Source organism: Galeopterus variegatus, unplaced genomic scaffold (assembly GCF_000696425.1).
Source record: "Galeopterus variegatus unplaced genomic scaffold, G_variegatus-3.0.2 Scaffold535, whole genome shotgun sequence".
Classification (NCBI taxonomy): Eukaryota; Metazoa; Chordata; class Mammalia; order Dermoptera; family Cynocephalidae; genus Galeopterus; species Galeopterus variegatus.
The window spans coordinates 409,911-427,825 of NW_007726646.1; the positions used below are offsets into that span (position 1 = coordinate 409,911).

At 42.5% G+C, this 17,915-nt stretch overlaps 1 protein-coding gene and 1 non-coding gene across 2 annotated transcripts in view; both read right to left on the reverse strand.

Moving 5' to 3' along the window:
- Positions 1 to 14,366, reverse strand: part of ZNRF3 (zinc and ring finger 3) — a 57,815-nt gene extending 43,449 nt beyond the window's left edge. Inside the window, exons 1-2 of the mRNA XM_008569827.1 lie at positions 14,343 to 14,366; positions 12,174 to 12,299 (exon numbers count right to left, since the gene is read on the reverse strand). Coding sequence (XP_008568049.1) covers positions 12,174 to 12,299 — 126 coding nt within the window. The 5' untranslated portion in view covers positions 14,343 to 14,366. The remainder of the gene's footprint in view (positions 1 to 12,173; positions 12,300 to 14,342) is intronic.
- TRNAD-GUC lies at positions 4,214 to 4,285 on the reverse strand. Its single transcript has one exon. It is a non-coding gene; the product is annotated as a tRNA-Asp (tRNA).
- Positions 14,367 to 17,915: the final 3,549 nt, after the last annotated feature.

The following is a 17,915-nucleotide window of genomic DNA, read 5'->3' on the forward strand; positions in this document are numbered from 1 at the left end:
GGGGGGGGGGGGGGCAGCTGGCTGATATGGGGTAAAAGACCACATATTGTTTGATTCCATTTATATGAAATGTCCAGAATAGGCAAATCAATAGAGACAGAAATTAGATTAGTAATTGTCTAAGGTTGAGGGGAAATTGGAAAGAGGGTTTGACTGCTAAAGGGTAAGGGGTTTCTTTTGGGGGTGATGAAAATGTTCATCTATCTGAGAAGGAACTTGTATCTAGAATATATGAAGAACATGAAAATGTTCTAAAACTGATTGTGGTGATGGTTGCACAATTCTATGAATGTACTAAAAACCACTGTACATGTAACAACAACAAAAAGATTTCACATAGGAACAATCCGATCAGTCCTTTCTGTTCTGTTTCTATATAGAGTCCAACCATCTAAAAACATATTTCCAGAAAAGAAATGGTAGAAAAGTTTTGGTGATGAAACAATCTTGGGCAACCTGAAGTTGAAATAGGTTTTGTGGTTGATTTTAACCACAGTATACCCTTCCAATGTTAAAAAACAGTAAGTGTGTGTGTGAGCACACATGTGCTGGAGTGAAATAAAACTTGAGGGCTGGCCCCGTGGCTCACTTGGGAGAGTGTGGTGCTGATAGCGCCGAGGCCGCGGGTTTGGATCCTATATAGGGATGGCTGGTGTGCTCACTGGCTGAGTGTGGTGCAGACCACACCTTGCCGAGGGTTTCGATCCCCTTACCGGTCAGAAAATAAATAAATAAATAAAACTTGAATATGGCATTTATGGTAATGAACACAGATTCTAAAAGCAACTCCCCACGCTGACAGAGTTGGGGCAGGGATATGATGTATTGGGTGGGGGAAGATGAGGATTAATGGGGATTCCCTGGTCTAAAGAATGCTTTGTTTCTTAACAGATGAATGCTTTTAAATGTGCTTACAAGCACAGTTCACTCAGCTCTGGAAATATACTTTAAAACAGTAAAAATTAAAAGTGTGGTACTAGTCCAAACAGGGATACAGAATTTGACAGTAGATAATGCAGGGTATGATCCTAGAGTAGAATATAGTAGAACAGAATATATTATTTTTAAAAAGGAGGGGAATACATAAAATTCATTTTATGTATGAATTGAAAATGAATTAAAGGGTGGTGGGGAGAACTTTGGGAGAAAGAGATTCTACTTAGCCACTCCTGATATTACACATAAAAATAAATCTTGAGTGATTTAAAAATGTAATATGTTAAAAGAAAAACGATGACCACAGAAAAAGTTGAAAAGGGAAAGCTGATTCTAAGAGTCTCTAAGAGAGGGAATAGAATAATTAAGCTTAGAAACAACAGAAGAAATTAGGAAGGAATGATGACTATGTAAAAATTTCAAATTTCTACACATCGAGAAAGTTAAACAAACAAAAACCAAGTACATAAAAGGGCCAGTTAAAAAACATTCCAGGCCGAGCCTGTGGTGCACTCGGGAGAGTGCGGCGCTGGGAGCGCTGGGAGTGCAGCGATGCTCCCGCCGCGGGTTCGGATCCTATATGGGAATGGCCGGTGCGCTCACTGGCTGAGCGCGGGGTGGGCGACACCACACCAAGGGTTGCGTTCCCCTTACCGGTCCCGAAAAAGACAAAAAAAAAAAAAAAAAAAAAAAAAAAAAATGGAAAATGCTTTCAATTTAATATTTGCTAATAATCAAAGAAATGCAAATGAAAATATTGAAATACTATTTTTTAATCTTTCAAATTAGTAAAAGAAACGTATTAACAATAATAGTCATTGTTAGAGTTGTTTCTGTGAAAAACGGTTCGTTCCTACCTCACTAGTGGCAGGGTAAACTGAGGAAACTTCCTTGAACAGCAATTTATAACTATTTACATTAAGAGTCATTTAAAAAGTTTGTATTCTTTGACCTATAATCTCCTCATGGAATACTACCTTAAGGGAATAATTGAAGAGAAAAAAAAAAAAGCCTATCCTGTATAAAGAAAGATTTGTTTGGTTTACTTATAAGGGTTAAAAATAAAACAGAAGTAGTCTAATTATTGAACCCTAGGGGAATGATCAACTAAATCATGATATATTCTATTATGTTATATAACCATTAAAATAATAGGTTATGAAAATTATAGTAAATTGGTAAAATGACTAGGATATATTATTAAGTTTGAAAAGGCAGAATTGACATTTATACCTCTAATAATTACCTTAGAAAGCTGGCTCAGGGAAGAAGACTTAAAAGGAATAAACCAAAATCAATAATACTGTATTAAGGGAGTAGAATTAATGGTGGTCTTTTTCCTTTTTTTTTCAAACTCTCCATAATTAATTGTTTTACAACAGATATTTACTGAGTGCCTGCTATATGAGCCACACATTGTTCTTGGCACTAGTAATATAAAGGTGGTATAAATTATTATACTGCTTAAATACTTAAAAATAAAAAAGACAAAGAGAACAGAAAATTTCTGATAGTAACTGAAAAAGTTAAATGAGTTGACATGATAAATTTTGGGTATACTTTTAAAATTAGAGGTTGTAAAAAATGTTAAGATTTTATCAATTAAAGCTTAAAAAATAGTAAAACACTAAGAAAATAACTGATTTTTAAAAAACCAATCTATTATGTTTACAAATAGATGAAAAAGAAGGCGTTTAAAACTAAACAATTTAAAATTCGATTTCTAAAAATCAAGCCAAAGTAACGAAAGTTCCTTGCATATTCCACATTCTTTTCTCTGAGGGCCATTTAAGAGTTGATATATTTGTGAAAATCTGTAGCAATAGGTTAGTGAAGGGGAAGTACCTTTACGCAGCACAAGAAATAACCCAAGCTCTTTAGGCTGACTAGAACTTTATCTAATCCAATAGTGCTTAGAACAATTGGAATGTGTTGAAACTTTTATTATTTTTGTAACTAGCAAAAGTGATGCAGAATTTAAACTATTTCAGTACCCCAAAGGAATTGTTTAGACTGCCTCAAACTTAAGATGCAGCACAAAAAGCATTAGTCAGGCCACACAGTCCAGTCTAATTTGGAAAATAAGATCACACAGTCTAATTTGGAAAATAAGATCTCCAAGGCATGATGATCCCCTGTACCTTTTATCAAATAAAATATGATGCTTTGGAAAGGAAGCAAACACAAAAGACAGAACAAGGAAAAGAAACTGCATTTGTCTGGAGTCTGAGAAGGTCTTGTGACCAAGGCTAGCAGACAGGCTCTCTCAGATGTCCTCCTACCACTGCTTCCAGTGAGGGAATCTATGCCCAGGTGCGAGGTATGGAACTCTCCTGCACAGGTGCTATACAAGTACAATGAGGGGGACAGGAGTACTCCAGAAATGTCTAGGTTTTCCAGGGGCCTGGTAGACAGAACACCAATCACACACAGTCATTCTCAAGGCACCTCCCACAACCTGAAATGCCCACGAACATGGCCAGAAACAAAACTCGAGTGACAGCCGGTTGCTCAGCTGGGTTAACACATGCCCATGGCCAGGTGTGTGCAAAGCCCCTCTATTTAAGAATGGAGAGTGGATGGGACTTTTGGGCTTGTCTCCAGGTATGATAGATTTTGGTGAACTGACCTGGTACTGGCACTTTATATATTATGATGACAATATATTAGGTTCTAACTTCTTTTCAAAATGGCCTCTCAAAAGCAGACAAGTTCAGTAGTTATTTTATGGGCTTTTCAAAAATGGCCTATCACACATAGTTTTCTGGGATAGCTTCATCTGTGGCCCTTGCTCTGCTAAGAGCCTGGTTCAATGGATGGGCACAGACACGTTGTTTGTTCAGCTCACTCACACTATCTTCAAACTCCCTTAGCCTCCCAGTGGATTTCAAAGAATGGTTTCAGTTAGCTTTTTATAGCTGAACATGTCTCTGATCTAGTAAAAAAAAAAAAAAAAAGGTATTGTGCTTAATATAGCCTTTTAACCAACAGGTTCCTCAAACATTTAGGTGCAGATGAAAAGCATCAAATTAAAAGACTGTGACTTTCTTTTTTTTTTTTTTTTGTCTTTTTCCGTGTCCGGCAACGGATCGCAACCCTCAGTGTCGCCCCCGTACCGGACCGGGACCGGCAACGGGATCGCAGCCCTCGGTGTTGCTCCCACGCCTCGCGGGAACCGGTCTGTATGTGGGATCCAAACCCTCGGCGGGAGCGCCACCGCGCTTCCCAAGCGGCGCACTTAAGCAGTGCGCCACCGGGCCGGCCCAAAGACACATGCCTCCCCATCGGGGAATCGAACCCCGGTCTCCCGCGTGACAGGCGGGGATACTCACCACTATACTAACGAGGATTAGCCTAAGACTGTGACTTTCAAATCAGACATGTGACCTCAGAAGTGGTATTCCCTGAGTTTTTCCATTCATACATGCCAATCTTTTCCTCCTGAGCTAATTTCTTTTACTAAGTTCCTTTCTTGATTTCCTTTTTAACCAAATATGGGAGATATTTACCCAAGTGCTCCTTAAAATAAATCTGAAGAGTCTTCCAAACTTCTTCCTGAACAAGAAACCCACCTCATCTTAACTTTAGAAAAAGGGCTTCCATTCACTTTGTAGGAGTATGTTTAGAAGGGGGAGAAAATTGTTATTTGGTGGAAAAAATTGTTATTTGTTGGGTATTCACATATTCCAAGAACTTGACATACCTTTTTTTTTTCTTTTTTCTTTTCAATAGTCACAACTCTCTTTACAGATGAGGAGAAATGGAGGCAAAGAGAGGTTAACTTGCCCAAAGTTATCCAGCTTCTACTGAGTAGAACTATCATTTGTACCAAAACTGTTTGGCTTTAAGGCCTAGGATCCCTGCACTCCTCACATGGAATCACGAATGTGACTTGATGCTTACCATTCACTCAACAGAATGCAGCACCAAGGCTTCTATACCAAAACTGTTTGGCTTTAAGGCCTAGGATCCCTGCACTCCTCACATAGAATCACGAATGTGACTTGATGCTTACCATTCACTCAACAGAATGCAGCACCAAGGCTTCTATGAATCTGTCATTACAAAGAAGGTCATGGAGTAGAGAAGGGAATGAAGGAGGAAGAAGTAGAATCTAGGTCTTTTTAGGGAGAGAAAGTTTGTATGTCACAATAAACAGGGTTTCTCCACCTTGACATTATTGACATTGAGGCTGGATTATTCTTTTTTAATTTTTAGTTGACAAATAATAGTTGTATATGTTATATATTTATGGAGCTGGATTATTCCTTGTGGTGGGGGTTGTCCTTGCTCTGTAGGGTACTGAGCAGCAACCCTGGCCTTTACCCACTAGATGCTAGTACCCCCAACACCTGACATTTTGTCTGAAGATTAAATTGTCTCCAGACACTGCAAAATGTCACCGGGGGGTAGAAAATTGCCCCCTGTTGAGAACCACTGTGGTAAGAGGACCCAGAAAGGTATGATACAGGTAAGTGTCCCAAACAAACAATTACGTAGAGTGCTTCCAGGGATGCCATGGCAATGAGCCATAGCCTTACCCAAGTTCCTACCTCAAGAAAAGGTAGGTCCTGTTCTAGGTCAAGGCTAAAGGTTATATCCCAATGCAAGCCTCAAAGACATTAAGATCTTTTTCACTATGTTCTTCAAATTCATTGTCTGGTTATTTGTTGTTATTTGTGGAAAACAGCTAGCCATTGGTTTAATTCAAATCACAAACACTACAGAACCAGTACTCTTTTGGCTCCAGTACTGTAGAACAAAATCATTTCATGCCAACATATTCACCTTTATTTCCTGTATTGTCCTCTAGTTTCTGCTCATTTCCACTAACTTTATAAAAGGGTTTCTCCAACTCAGCCAAGCTCCATGAGATAATCTTATTACAGCAGGATGTAATGCCAGTTTTGTGAAATCAAATTTTAGGTCTCTTCACATTCTCAAAAATGATTTAGAACCCCAAAGAACTTCTGTTTATGTGTGTTATAGCCACTGATCTTTACCATATTAGGAAATAAAACTGAGAAAAATTGAAAACACAGAATATGCACGCACACATTCTATTAGTTGTCGGAGTGATGAAGTCACCACACATAATGATGCCCCTGGAAACCTCTACCATGTACTTGTGAGAGAATGACAGCAGAAAATGCACATGCCATTTTAATATTATTATAAAAACAGTTTTGATATTGCGGACCCTGGAAAGGACCTTGAGGATCCCTAAGGGTTCCCTGACAGTTCATGACAGAACTGTTTATTGGCGTGAAGTACATTCACCTTGTTGTCCAACCATGACCCATCATCCATCTCTAGAACTTTTTCATCTTCCCAAACTGAAGCTCTGTATTCATTAAATAACAACTCCCCATTCCCCTCTTTCCCCAGCCCCTGGCAGCCACCATTCTACTTTTTGTCTCTCTGATTTTGACTACTTAAGTAATACTGCTTTGAATGCTAATAGTAACTAAAGAATAATAAGGGAAGGAAGAAGAGAGGAAGAGAAGCTGGACAGTAAGAGTTGCTACTTTCAGTGCTTTCGTTTGTGCCAAGGACAATGATCAATACTTAATTTAACATACACCATCTCCTTTAGGTACTGTTCCCATTTAAGGAGGGAAACATCAGAGGAGTTAAGTGGCAGCCAGAACGCACAGGGCTTAGAGAGGTTGGAACTAGGGTTTACCCAGGTTAGTCTGATGTCTAAACCCAAGTCTTACCCTCCTCCCCCAACCATCCTGGAAGAGTGAAATTTCCTTTGACTCTTTTGGTTACCAGGGTTTTTATTCGTTCTTCAAGACACTCTGAGGGCTGGACATGGGTTGGTGAGCTGAACATAGGGGTTCAACCCTCCATCAACCCCTCGTACCTTGGTTTCCCACTGCTTATCAGAAGAGCGGGGATTACAAACCAGCTCTCCTGCCTCACAACATAGTGGTTTTCCACCTTGCTATGCTGTTGAGCTAGCTGCTTCTACATTTCACATTTGCCTAAATGTGAAAACAGAGAAAGGACAGAAAGCAAATAGAAGGTGTCCTCAGCATTTCTCTGGCTTGAGCCTCACCAAAGCATTTAAAAGAAATGATGTCTGGGCCCACTCAGTCCAAAACACCCAGTATCGGGGTAACCTGATCCTCCCTCTCCAACTGGCCTAGGTTCAATGCCAAGTGAACATTCCCAGGGTGCTGGTCCTATGACACTAGTGCTCTCATCAGAAACCTTCTTTGGCTCTCAGCAACCTATAGAATGAAGACCAGACTCCTTAACTTGAAAGTCTCTTCCTTCCCCAGCAACTTTCAATGAGCCTTGAAGAACCTCTTGCTCCCTTTCTTTCTGCCCCATTCTGGAGACTCTTCTCCCACCCCACCCCGTCTCATACTCTCCCTGTAGCTCTGTCTCACACAGCCCCTCTCTGTAAAACTCACCCAACCCCTCCAGTCCATATGGATCCAATTCTCCTCACTTGACACAATCACTGTCTGTGTTCCGGGCAAGAAAAGGATCTAGTTGGTTAGAGCACGGTGTTATGACACTGAGGTCAAGGGTTTGGATCCCCACACTGGCCAGCAGCCAAAAAAAAAAAAAGAGGATCTGACTCTACATAGCACACAAGAACCAAGAGTTCCTGCCAACTGGACCCTCTCTGAATGACTCAGAATAAACTGAGGACATCACCCACCAGCTTGTGAGCACATACATGACTTGGTGACTGCAGGGGCCTGCCTTGGGCTGGCAGCCCAGCATTAACCCCCACCACCTCTCTTCTGGAGAACACATCTTCTTCCTGCTCTCCACACATGGCGGGGCAGGAGAATCTACACTCCACTGTGTCCCCAGCCTGGGAGCACAGACTAAAAATGAGCACCTGATCTAAGATATACCAATGAATTCCTTTTCTGGGACCTTTTAGACTCAAAATCAAGAGAGTTTCAGGCCCAGGAATATTGGGGGGTTGGGGCTGCATCTCCCACCAAGAAGCGGGTGGGGGGAATAAAGCAGGTGCACAGAGAAGACTTGGGGAGGGGACTGCTGGCATCCAAGCCCTGGAAGTAGCTGTTTTGGAAGAGCAGCAGCACCCTGCCATGGGTTCCATGACACAGCCCAGGATCCTCAGAGCAAATTCCCCTTTCCACTAGACAGAGCTCAAGCTGGGTTTCTATTACGTGAAAACTAACAGTCTTAACCAAGCCTGTGACTACTGAAAAACATCTGATTTTTATCTAGAAAAACTGGCGAAGACAAAATGAGGCAAAGAGAAGAAACCAGTATTGGTGAAATAGCGAACGGTCTCATTTCAGATCTTGGCTCTTGTGAGTGGTTCGATCTTAGGTTATATGCAGAATCTCTCTGGGACTCGATTTGCTTTACATAAAACAGGAATCTGGGCAGGATCTTAGACTCAGTCTAACAATTAAAGGAGATGCTGTATTTAAAGCTCTTAGCACTCAGCAAGCACCCAACACCTGATGGCTGCTTTCACTCTCACTGGTCATTTGCCATGAGCCAGGCTCTGTGCTAAGTGCTCCACAAACACCTCGCAGAACCCCCCACAGCAATGATAAAGGCAGCATTGGCCCTATTTCACAAATGAGGAGTGTAAGGCACGGAGAACTGAAGTAACATTTCTGAGGTCACTTAGCCAAGTCTGGGTCTCTGTGATGTGGAATTCCCAGCCTTTCTTGTTTTTTGATTAACTTTCTCACACTGTCCTCTTAAGCACTGGAAAGAACCAAGTCCATGCTTGTTGACCACACTGTCATTCAAAACCCTCCCTAAGAATCCATCCCCACTGGGAGTGGGTGGGAGTGGGGAGGGTTTATTCTGCCTCCAGTTATCGAATTGGGGCCAGGTGGGCTTTGCTAGAAACTCCAGCACATCTCGTGTATTCCCTGCCATGAGACTGTCCATGAGGTTGACAGGTCATAGGAGCCAAAGTTATTAAAGTTAACCTTCAGATTTCTTAGCAGCCACATAAGATACTTAATAAACACAGATTCAATTGAAGGGTTAAAATGCCTGGGACATAAACACAGACTCCTGCACTTTGGGGATGGTTTGAGACCTTTATTTTCAATAGCAAGCTGCTCAGAAATGTCAATTTTATCCTAATTTCCTAGGACTTGAACTGTTATAGGTAAGAGAGTCTGTCTTTCAGTGCTGTACCTAGGATCTCCCAAAACTGGATTATCAAGGAAAGATTTTAAATAGAATACAGAAGCCCAAAATATCAGAAGAGCAAGGAACCCTGAACAGCCTCTTTACATTAAGTGAAAAAGAGAGGCTCAGAAAGCTGAAGAGATTTGCCCCACGCCTGATCTGAGGTAGGGCCTGGCCCAGCGCCCTGGCCTGCTGCTTCCCTATGGGGGCTTGCCCTCACCCCAACTCTGCCTCCCTAGCTACCCTCCTGCCTGCACCCTCCCCTGCCCCTCCTACAGATTAGATGGAGGGGATCGTAAATCATTTCTCTCTCATGAGTTTATAGTGTTCTTTTCTGAGGAGTTCAAAAGAGCTCAGTAATAAACCAGGGTGATGAGTTTATGTCTTCTGCTTTTAAAATGAAACTTTATTTGAACTCCTGGAGAGGCATTTACTTTTTTTTTTAATTTAGGACATTCCTTTCTTATTTCAAGGCTTCGCCCTGTGGCATTTTCTGTGGGCAGGTGGGTGAGGAGGGTGGGTGATGGGGAGAGAGAGGGGTCCGTGTTTAGCCTTCTCCTATTCTCCCAGAGGCTTTTCTGAACGCCTGACTTGGCTGAGGCTGAGAGTCCTCCCTTCTATGGTTTTTAACAAGTCTCAACGTTGACACGGAAGAGTCCCCCACACCCCCACATTGGCTTGTCTGTGGTTTCTTCCTTTGCCTTTTGTGCGTCTCTCCACTGGCCACCTCTTCTGGCCACAGCCAAGAGCCAAGAAATGGATGGAAGATTCTGCTATATGCAGGGGACTGAGCTGCCGGTGAGGATCACTTTGCCTTCCTTTACCTTAGACTTTTGCTACTGCTCTTGGGGGCTCAGAAAAAAAGAAAACACAGCAAAGTTAATGAAACTGAAGCTGAGAACAACCACACTCTAACACAAAGATGAGAGGACGGGGGGTCTGACTCATCTCACCTCCTATACCAACGCAGGTTTTAAACCAATGTGAAACTGTCTTACTTTCTCTGGTTCAAGCTTTTTTGCTAATGATTTCACTCAGGTATAAACTCTAAGCCAAATTGCAATAACTAACTCTATGCAAATGCCACCTACAACTGCACAGCCTTTCCAGACAGAAACACTGGGGGTTGTGGCTTACAAGCAAGCAGAGCCACGTGCTTAGCTTCTGGGCCCCTGCATTCAATAAATATTTAGTGAATGAATAAACTCAAGAAGTACTTAATGATTCAATATACGTCTAGGGTTTTTACTCCCCCTGGCTTCACAGGCCAGCAGGCCAAACCATACAAAACACTCCAAGTAAAACCACTACATGGTTGTTCCAAGAGGAGGAGGAAATAGCTGGTTTCACTGAGGGACTTCAACAAATGCCCCCACCACTAACCCGTGGGAGAACAATAGGGTGACCCTGTGAGCCCTGTTCCAACTCGTTTACAGACACAACAGGCACAGAGATGAAGCCCCACTAGACTGCAGCAAAGCAAATTAGGCCAAGGAGCTGAGCCCTGCATAGCAGCAGTTTCAGCACAGGAGAAAATATTACACTAGGAGCGTAATACCTACAAGGAAAGCACTGTTCCTACTCTTTGGATGTAGCTGGCACTTATCCTAGGAAAACACTAAAAAATTCTCAAGGGGGTCGCTGCTCTCCTACCACCATCAGCAGCTCTGGCCAACTATTTAAATGATGAAGTATCAGGGCCTGAGCCACCTAAAACACTTTGATTCAACTTTGTGAATTGTAAACCAAACAGGTAATAATTCCTGTGGGTTTTTTTTCCCTCAACGAAAGGATAGGAGAATTTGACAAGTAACCTGAAGCTGCTCAGAAGACAAAGGGGATGCAAAAATTACACACAATTTAGACTTGTGACTGTTCCCAGGACCAAAGGTCTTTGAGAAGACACCAAAGGGGATTTCTTCAAGTGTGGGAAAGGCTTCCCTTTCTAGCAGCTTGCATCAAAACCACCTCTTCACCTGCCTGGATCTTCCAAGAGAGCCTCAGGAGGTCAGGAACTAGGATGATTTTTACCCCAGCTTTCTCCCCACAGTACCTAGAATAGCAGCTTTTAAGAATACAGAAAAATATCCAGGCAATAACAGTATTCTTAGGAGATACCATCTTTCCTCCAGCCAAAATTCAAATAACTTCCTCTAAACCTTTCCTTTTAACAAAATGATAAAATTTAAAAACAGGCCTTTACATGTCATGTTTTAAGATTCTTGATGGATGGCTTTCCAAAGTAAATTTATTTCTATGTTATACTGCAGTCAGAAGTAATGTTGACCCTTTTGGCTAAAAAGACTTTTTTAGTACTTCTAAATGGGGTGACAGCAGCAAATGACAGTTTTCTGAAGCTTACTCTTGTGCAGGCGTTTGCATCTCTTCTCACCTTCTAACCACCCTATGAGGTAAGTTCTAATACAGGACTGTAATTGCTGTCTGCCATTCTGAAACCAAAAAAGCTCTAAAACCCAAAAGTTTTTCCATAACTTATTTGGCAGCAAAACTTAATGGACCTGAACTCATTTGGAGGTAAAGCTGCCCTGAACTAACACGAGGCTCTTTAGATTTTAGTTATACCACTTAATGTGAATATCCATATGGTTTGCTACACAAATATGAACGTGATTACTGAGTGCTGCCCCAGATCCCCCAGAGGTTGCTTAATATAAAATATATGCACTTTAATACCTTTTTAAACCCCCCAAAATTTCAGAATTCTGAAACATCTAGCCCCAAGGGTACAAGATAAAGTATTGTGTGTCTCCCCTACTGACCCATTTCACAGACAAAAAACTGAGACTCCTTGAGGGGAAGCAACTTGCCCAAGGCCCCACAGTGGACAAGAGGTAGAGCCAACTCTGAGGCTGACAGTGCCCTTCAAAGCCTAAGCTTGTAAACCCCACAATGGGCTGCTATAAGACACGTCTCAGTCCTCAACTCACATGACTTCACCTAGGAAGGAGCACTGTGTCAGCATGGCTCTTCTCCATAACCAACTATTTGAGAAGTTGGGGAAATGGAAGAGTGGAAAATACCAACAAGAACAGCAATGATCCAGAGGGCCTGGTGCTTACCTTGCCCAGGACAGTAAGGCATGGTTTGGGGTCCAATTCTGGCTGTTCCAGCTTCACCACTCCTACCCAGCCATATTCATACAAGTCCTCTTCGTCATTGTTATTACATAGGCCCAGTGGGTGCATCTAGGAGACAAAATGGAAAGAGAACTTCAATAGGCAGGCTACAGATTTGCTTGACTCACATTGTGCATTTCTTGGACTTGACAACTAAAAGTAGTGTCCAAACTTAAAACTGTAAGCGGGGGGCAGTTATTCAACCCATGGGAGAATCCTATTTCAGCACAATGAGCTGAGCACTGGTGAGAACACAGTAGAGCCACCATAAATATATTTCATGAATGCTTTCTCACTGCTTTTGTAAGTGGTGGTCATCCAAGGTGGAAACCACTCAATAGGATAGAGGAGAAAAAAAATAACATGACTCCCATATAAAATGCTGACCTAAATTGCTGTGAAATACCATAAATTTAACATGAAGTAGCAATTATAGATGAGACTAGCTAGGTTAGTATCCAAGACTGTTTGGCTTCCAGACCTAATAACGCATGTATCTCAACTTATGCAAGAGGACCTGGAAATATCCAGGACTTTGTGGAAAGACCACCAGAAATATGACAGAATCACCAGTATAATTAACAGGCTGTTTAAAGGCTATCCCTTGTTACTGTGAAACAGATGAAATTCTTCAAGGTCTTTTCAAATTTGCAAAGCACAGCATCAAAGATGGGTAGAAGGGCATCATACAGTTTTCATGTGTAAATAGCACAGTCAGTGGAAGCCTGAAAACCAGAACAATCCTAAGGTTTGCATTCACCGTTCTATTATTGAGTTGTATCAGGCCCTAGAAGCCCTAAAAACAATCTTAGAAGAGGAAATCCTTGCAGATAATATAGCTTATCAAGAAGTTGATGAGCCTAGCACTGTGCATGCTAAGCTCTTAAATACGTAGAAAAAAATAATGTCTTTAGATTCATGGCAAGTTAGAGACACGGGTGACCTATGAATCCACTGTAGACAGAATAATGTCCCCAAAGATATCTATGTCCAAATCTCCAGAACCTGTGAATAAATTACCTTACACAGCAAAAGAGGCTTTGCAGATATAACTGCATGGGATGGGGAGATTATCCTGGATCATCCAGGTAGCCTCAATGTAATCATAGGGTCCTTATCACAGAAAAGAGGGAGGTATGAAAGACACAGAGAAGAGATGGGAGAACAAAAGCAGAGGCTGGAGTGGTGTGCTTTGAAGATGGAGAAGGAGGCAATTAGTCAAGGAATGCAGGTGGCCTCTGGAAGGTAGAAAAGACAAGGAAACAAATTCTCGCCTAGAGCCTACGGAAGGAATGCAACCCTGCAGATTTTGGACTTCTGACTCCCAGAACTGTAAGAGAATAAATTTGTGTTGCATTAAGACACTAAGTCTGTAAGGTTGAGCATCCCACATCCAAGATCTAAAATGGTCCAAAATCAAAACATTTTGAGTGCTGACATGACACTCAAAGGAAATGCTCATTGGAGAATTTTGGATTTTTGGGTTTGGGATGCTGAACTGGTAAGTATAATGCATATTCCAAAATCCAAAAAAATCCAAAATCCAAAACACTTTTGATCCTAAGCATTTCAGATAAAAGATATTCAACCTGTAGTAACTTGTTATAGCAGCAAGTAGAAAACTAATATGCCTACTTCATCCTCCACTTGTTTTAGGAATGAGAACAGAAATTCAAGATAGTGGCTTTTCCAAGACAACACAGCCAGCAAGTGGCGCACCCAGAGATGACCCAACCTTCGGATTCACAGGCCAGTGCCTTCCCACTCTACCTGCTTACTTTATTGTCCCTTACTCTGAGAGCTGACCATCTGATTAGGGAGGGGTGAGAGACTAAGAGATAAAATCTTCAGAAAAAAATGTTTCCAGCTCTAAATCCTGTGGTATTCACTGCAACGTGAGTTTAGTGCAGGCAGCAAGAGTTGCTAGAATGTTTGGGGAGGCGTCGTGCAGCTACTGAGCCTTGAGTGAACTTCAAAGGAAGAATTAGACTGGTCAGGGCAAAAGGAGAGGGCAGTCAGTCATTCCAAGCCCAGGGAGGAGTTGCTAAGAGATGACGTGGAGCAGGGAGAAGAATGAGAACAGCCCAATTAATAGGAAGGGTCACAGTATACACAGAGAAGGTCTCCAAAACTAGAAAGGAGTCTGGACTCCAAGACAGCATCACAGGTTCTTAGCCAGAAAATGGCACACTGAAAATCATGATTTTGGGCAGATGGGTTACCCAACTTCAGGCAGTGGTATGCCTGGACACCAGAGGCAGCAACAAGTAAAGGGCAAAGGGTACAGCCCCGAGATGAAAGATCCTTGGCCACTCAATGGAGCAATGAGGAAGGGTTGCACAAGCCTGTGAGGCAGGTGAGTGGTCACCACTGCCGAGCACAGGGTGCTACAGGGGCTGCCAGCAGCTGTTTTTATAGTGGGTGTGCAATACCCCAACCCCTGGGAATTCCATAACACGAGATAGAGAACCCTGGGACATCCAATTTTTACATGAGTCCTCAGGCTCAGAGTTTGCTGGAAGGACCAGTGAGGGTTCTGCAGTGCAGTGGACAATGTAATCCACCCTCCAGGATGCCCCTGCAGGACTCAGCCCACTCTAGAATGTTCTACGGTTGTTAAATGAGGAGTAGCCTGAAATGCTGAGACCTCCAACTAGAAAGAGAATGAGCAGGGATGAAAAGCCAGTTGTGCCAACAGCTCAGTCACCTCTGACCTCCAGGAAAGGGCTCAAGGCCCGGCTCAAACCAACACAGCTCAAGAAGACTTCCTGAAACCCCAGGTCAAGTCACAGTAATAGCAACCACACTCCTGACTCCTTTCTACAGTATTCCATATTTTTCACCTGGCCATGTCACTTGGAGGTTTCCAGACGGATGACTGCTCTGTGTTACTTATACATTTATGGGATTTGACAAACGATAAAGAGTTGCTTTGGAAGAGCAGACATATCATCTATATCAAATCTTTACTGAAGAAAGAAGCCAGGCACAAAAGGCCACATAATATATGATTCCATTCATATAAAATGTCCAGAATAGGCAAATCTATATAGACAGAAAGCAGATTAGTGGTTGCTAGGGGCCAGGGAAAGGGAAATGGGGATTGCTTAAAGGGTACAGGCTTTCCTTTTAGGGTGATGAAGATGTTCTAGAACTAGACGGTGGTGATGGTTGCAGAACATTGTGAACACACTAAATGCCATTGAATTATATGCTTTAAAATGGTTAAAATGGTGAATTTTATCACAATAAAAAAGCTTTAAACATACAAAACTATCCTAAGAGTTTACTCAAAAATTACAACCTGCCTGCCCTGTGCTGCCCTCAGCTAACATGGGATCCACAGTGGAGGCCAATACGGTTTCCACCCTTCCAGAACTTAAGCCAAGTACAGCAGCCCTTCTGGAAATTGTGTTCTGCAGAATACTAGCCCTGCAAGATGAAAAATAGGTACTCACACATGTAAATAATGCTGAGAAACACTTCACAGGGACCCAGGATCTACATTTGTCAATTAAAGCTCCACAGAGGACTATGGTTAAAAAGGTTTTTTAACCTTTGCTAAAACCATCATTTCCTATCCTTTGATTATAAGCCATTTTGTGTTTAAGATGATCACACTGTTTCAGGGGACACACTGAGAAATGCTAAGGTAGGGAGAACACATACCCATGCATGAGAGAATACTACAGTAAACATGACGCAAGGCAAAGCTCAATATCTTCAAATGCTGGACACATGTGTTGCAAAGTGTAAAGGCTCTGGTAGAAAGAGATGGAGGGACAGTCCAGGGCAGCTGGGGAGAAGGTGAGGCTTGGGAGGGCAGTCAGATGTGGAGAGGAGAGGACCAGGAATGGGAACCAACAGCAGCAGGAGCCCAGGCTGAGGCCTGGCCCATTGCAGCCATGGTGAGGAGGAAGCGAGACCAACCAGGCCAGAGGCTTACGCTGTGGAGGAGTGGAACATGCAGCCATGGGAAAGGCATGACAAAAACAGGTCCTCAGGCATGCTGAAATCTGAACTATATAAGCCTCAAACACAACTAAGGGTCCCCTCGGGTCTGTCAGGCTGGTGCCCTGGGCCGCACTTCATGCCAGGCCCTCTTTCCCCTCCTCAGCAGTCACATCTTCCCACTGTTCTCCAAACTGCCTATCAAATCTTCCACTGATGCTGGGGCGACTGTTAGCAGCTCAACATGGTAGCCCTGTCAAGGGTGTTGACTTTTGAACAGAGATCAAAGCCTTAAAAACCAAACTGAACTTTTCTAAAGAATAGTGAGTGCAGTTGGTTGGCATGGGTTGGTTATTTTCCTGTGGAAGGTAAAGAAGCCACCAAAATCACATGTCAGAGGATTGAAAACCTACTTTACCACCCTCACCACCTTTCCACCTGCACCCCGAGGTTCCTTCTCTCCTGAGTTCCTTATTCTGGTTTACATCTCCAGGTGCCCAAACCTATGAATTCAATCTTAGCTTCCATGTCTCTCAAGTGTAACTGGCCTCTTTGACCCATTGCCAAATATCACATTGTATGGTCCAGATCTCTGTCAGCTTGCTCCTGATGACAGTATCAGCTTCTGGAAATGCCTGCCACCCCAGGCCTCCAGTCATTTACACCCTGGGTTTTTTTCCTGAGGGCTCCAAATTAGAGCTCAGGAGAATGTTTTATAGGGAAGAAGAAGTAGTCATGACATGAAAATATTCATTAGCGAACTGACCTGGCACAAAGGATAGGGCATTCTACGGCAAAGGCATAAAATGCAAACGAACGTGCCAAGTCTGGGGCAAGTGAAGAAGAAGGCCACCCATTAATTGAGCATCTACTATGTTACTGTGTTTATGTATTTTAATCTCTTCTAATCTTTACAACAAATTTTTGCTAATTGTTGGAATATCAGATGATATAGTGACTAGACTATGTAAATAAGTTGCAAACTGGAACTGTGAATCAGCAACCAATGCAGAATTTAATAGAGTCCATGAAAGTCCTATTAGCCAACAATTGGATTCCACTCAAAGCCAATGGCAAACAATCTAGTTAAGGATTACAGAAGAAACACATATGGGAGCCTCCATAGAGAATGATCAAAGGATTAAGAGAGAACTTTGGAAAAAGTGAGAGAGTCCTCTCACGTGGAAAATGACTCAATGATCATGCTGCTGATGTCCATCATAAGCAAAGGACTACATTCACATTCTCATACAATTTTACTTAAAATATCCCAACACTTCCCACACAAGATTCACTTTTCGTTTAGTCTCAGAAATCAGCACAAGGCTGAAACTGCAATGTAACTTATTAAATGCAAAAACAGGCTTATTTTCAGTTTCATTTTTCAAGATATAGCCCCAGTCAAACCTTTATGGGCCGGCCTGGTGGTGCACTGCTACAGTGCGCCGCTTAGGAGCGCGGCGGCACTCCCGCCGAGGGTTCGGATCCCACATACAGACCGGCTGCTCACTGGCTCGGCGAGGTGCGGGCGCAACGCTGAGGGTTGCGATCCCGTTGCCGGTCACAAAAAAAGACAAAAAAAAGGAAAAAAAAAAAAAACTTTATTATTTCTACTATCCGTTAAGAAATATTACCCCCCTTATGGCTGGGTAATTAGCTCAGTTGGTTAGAGCACAGCCTTGTAACACCAAGGTCAAGGGTTCAGATCCCCTTACCAGCCTGCTGTCAAAAAAA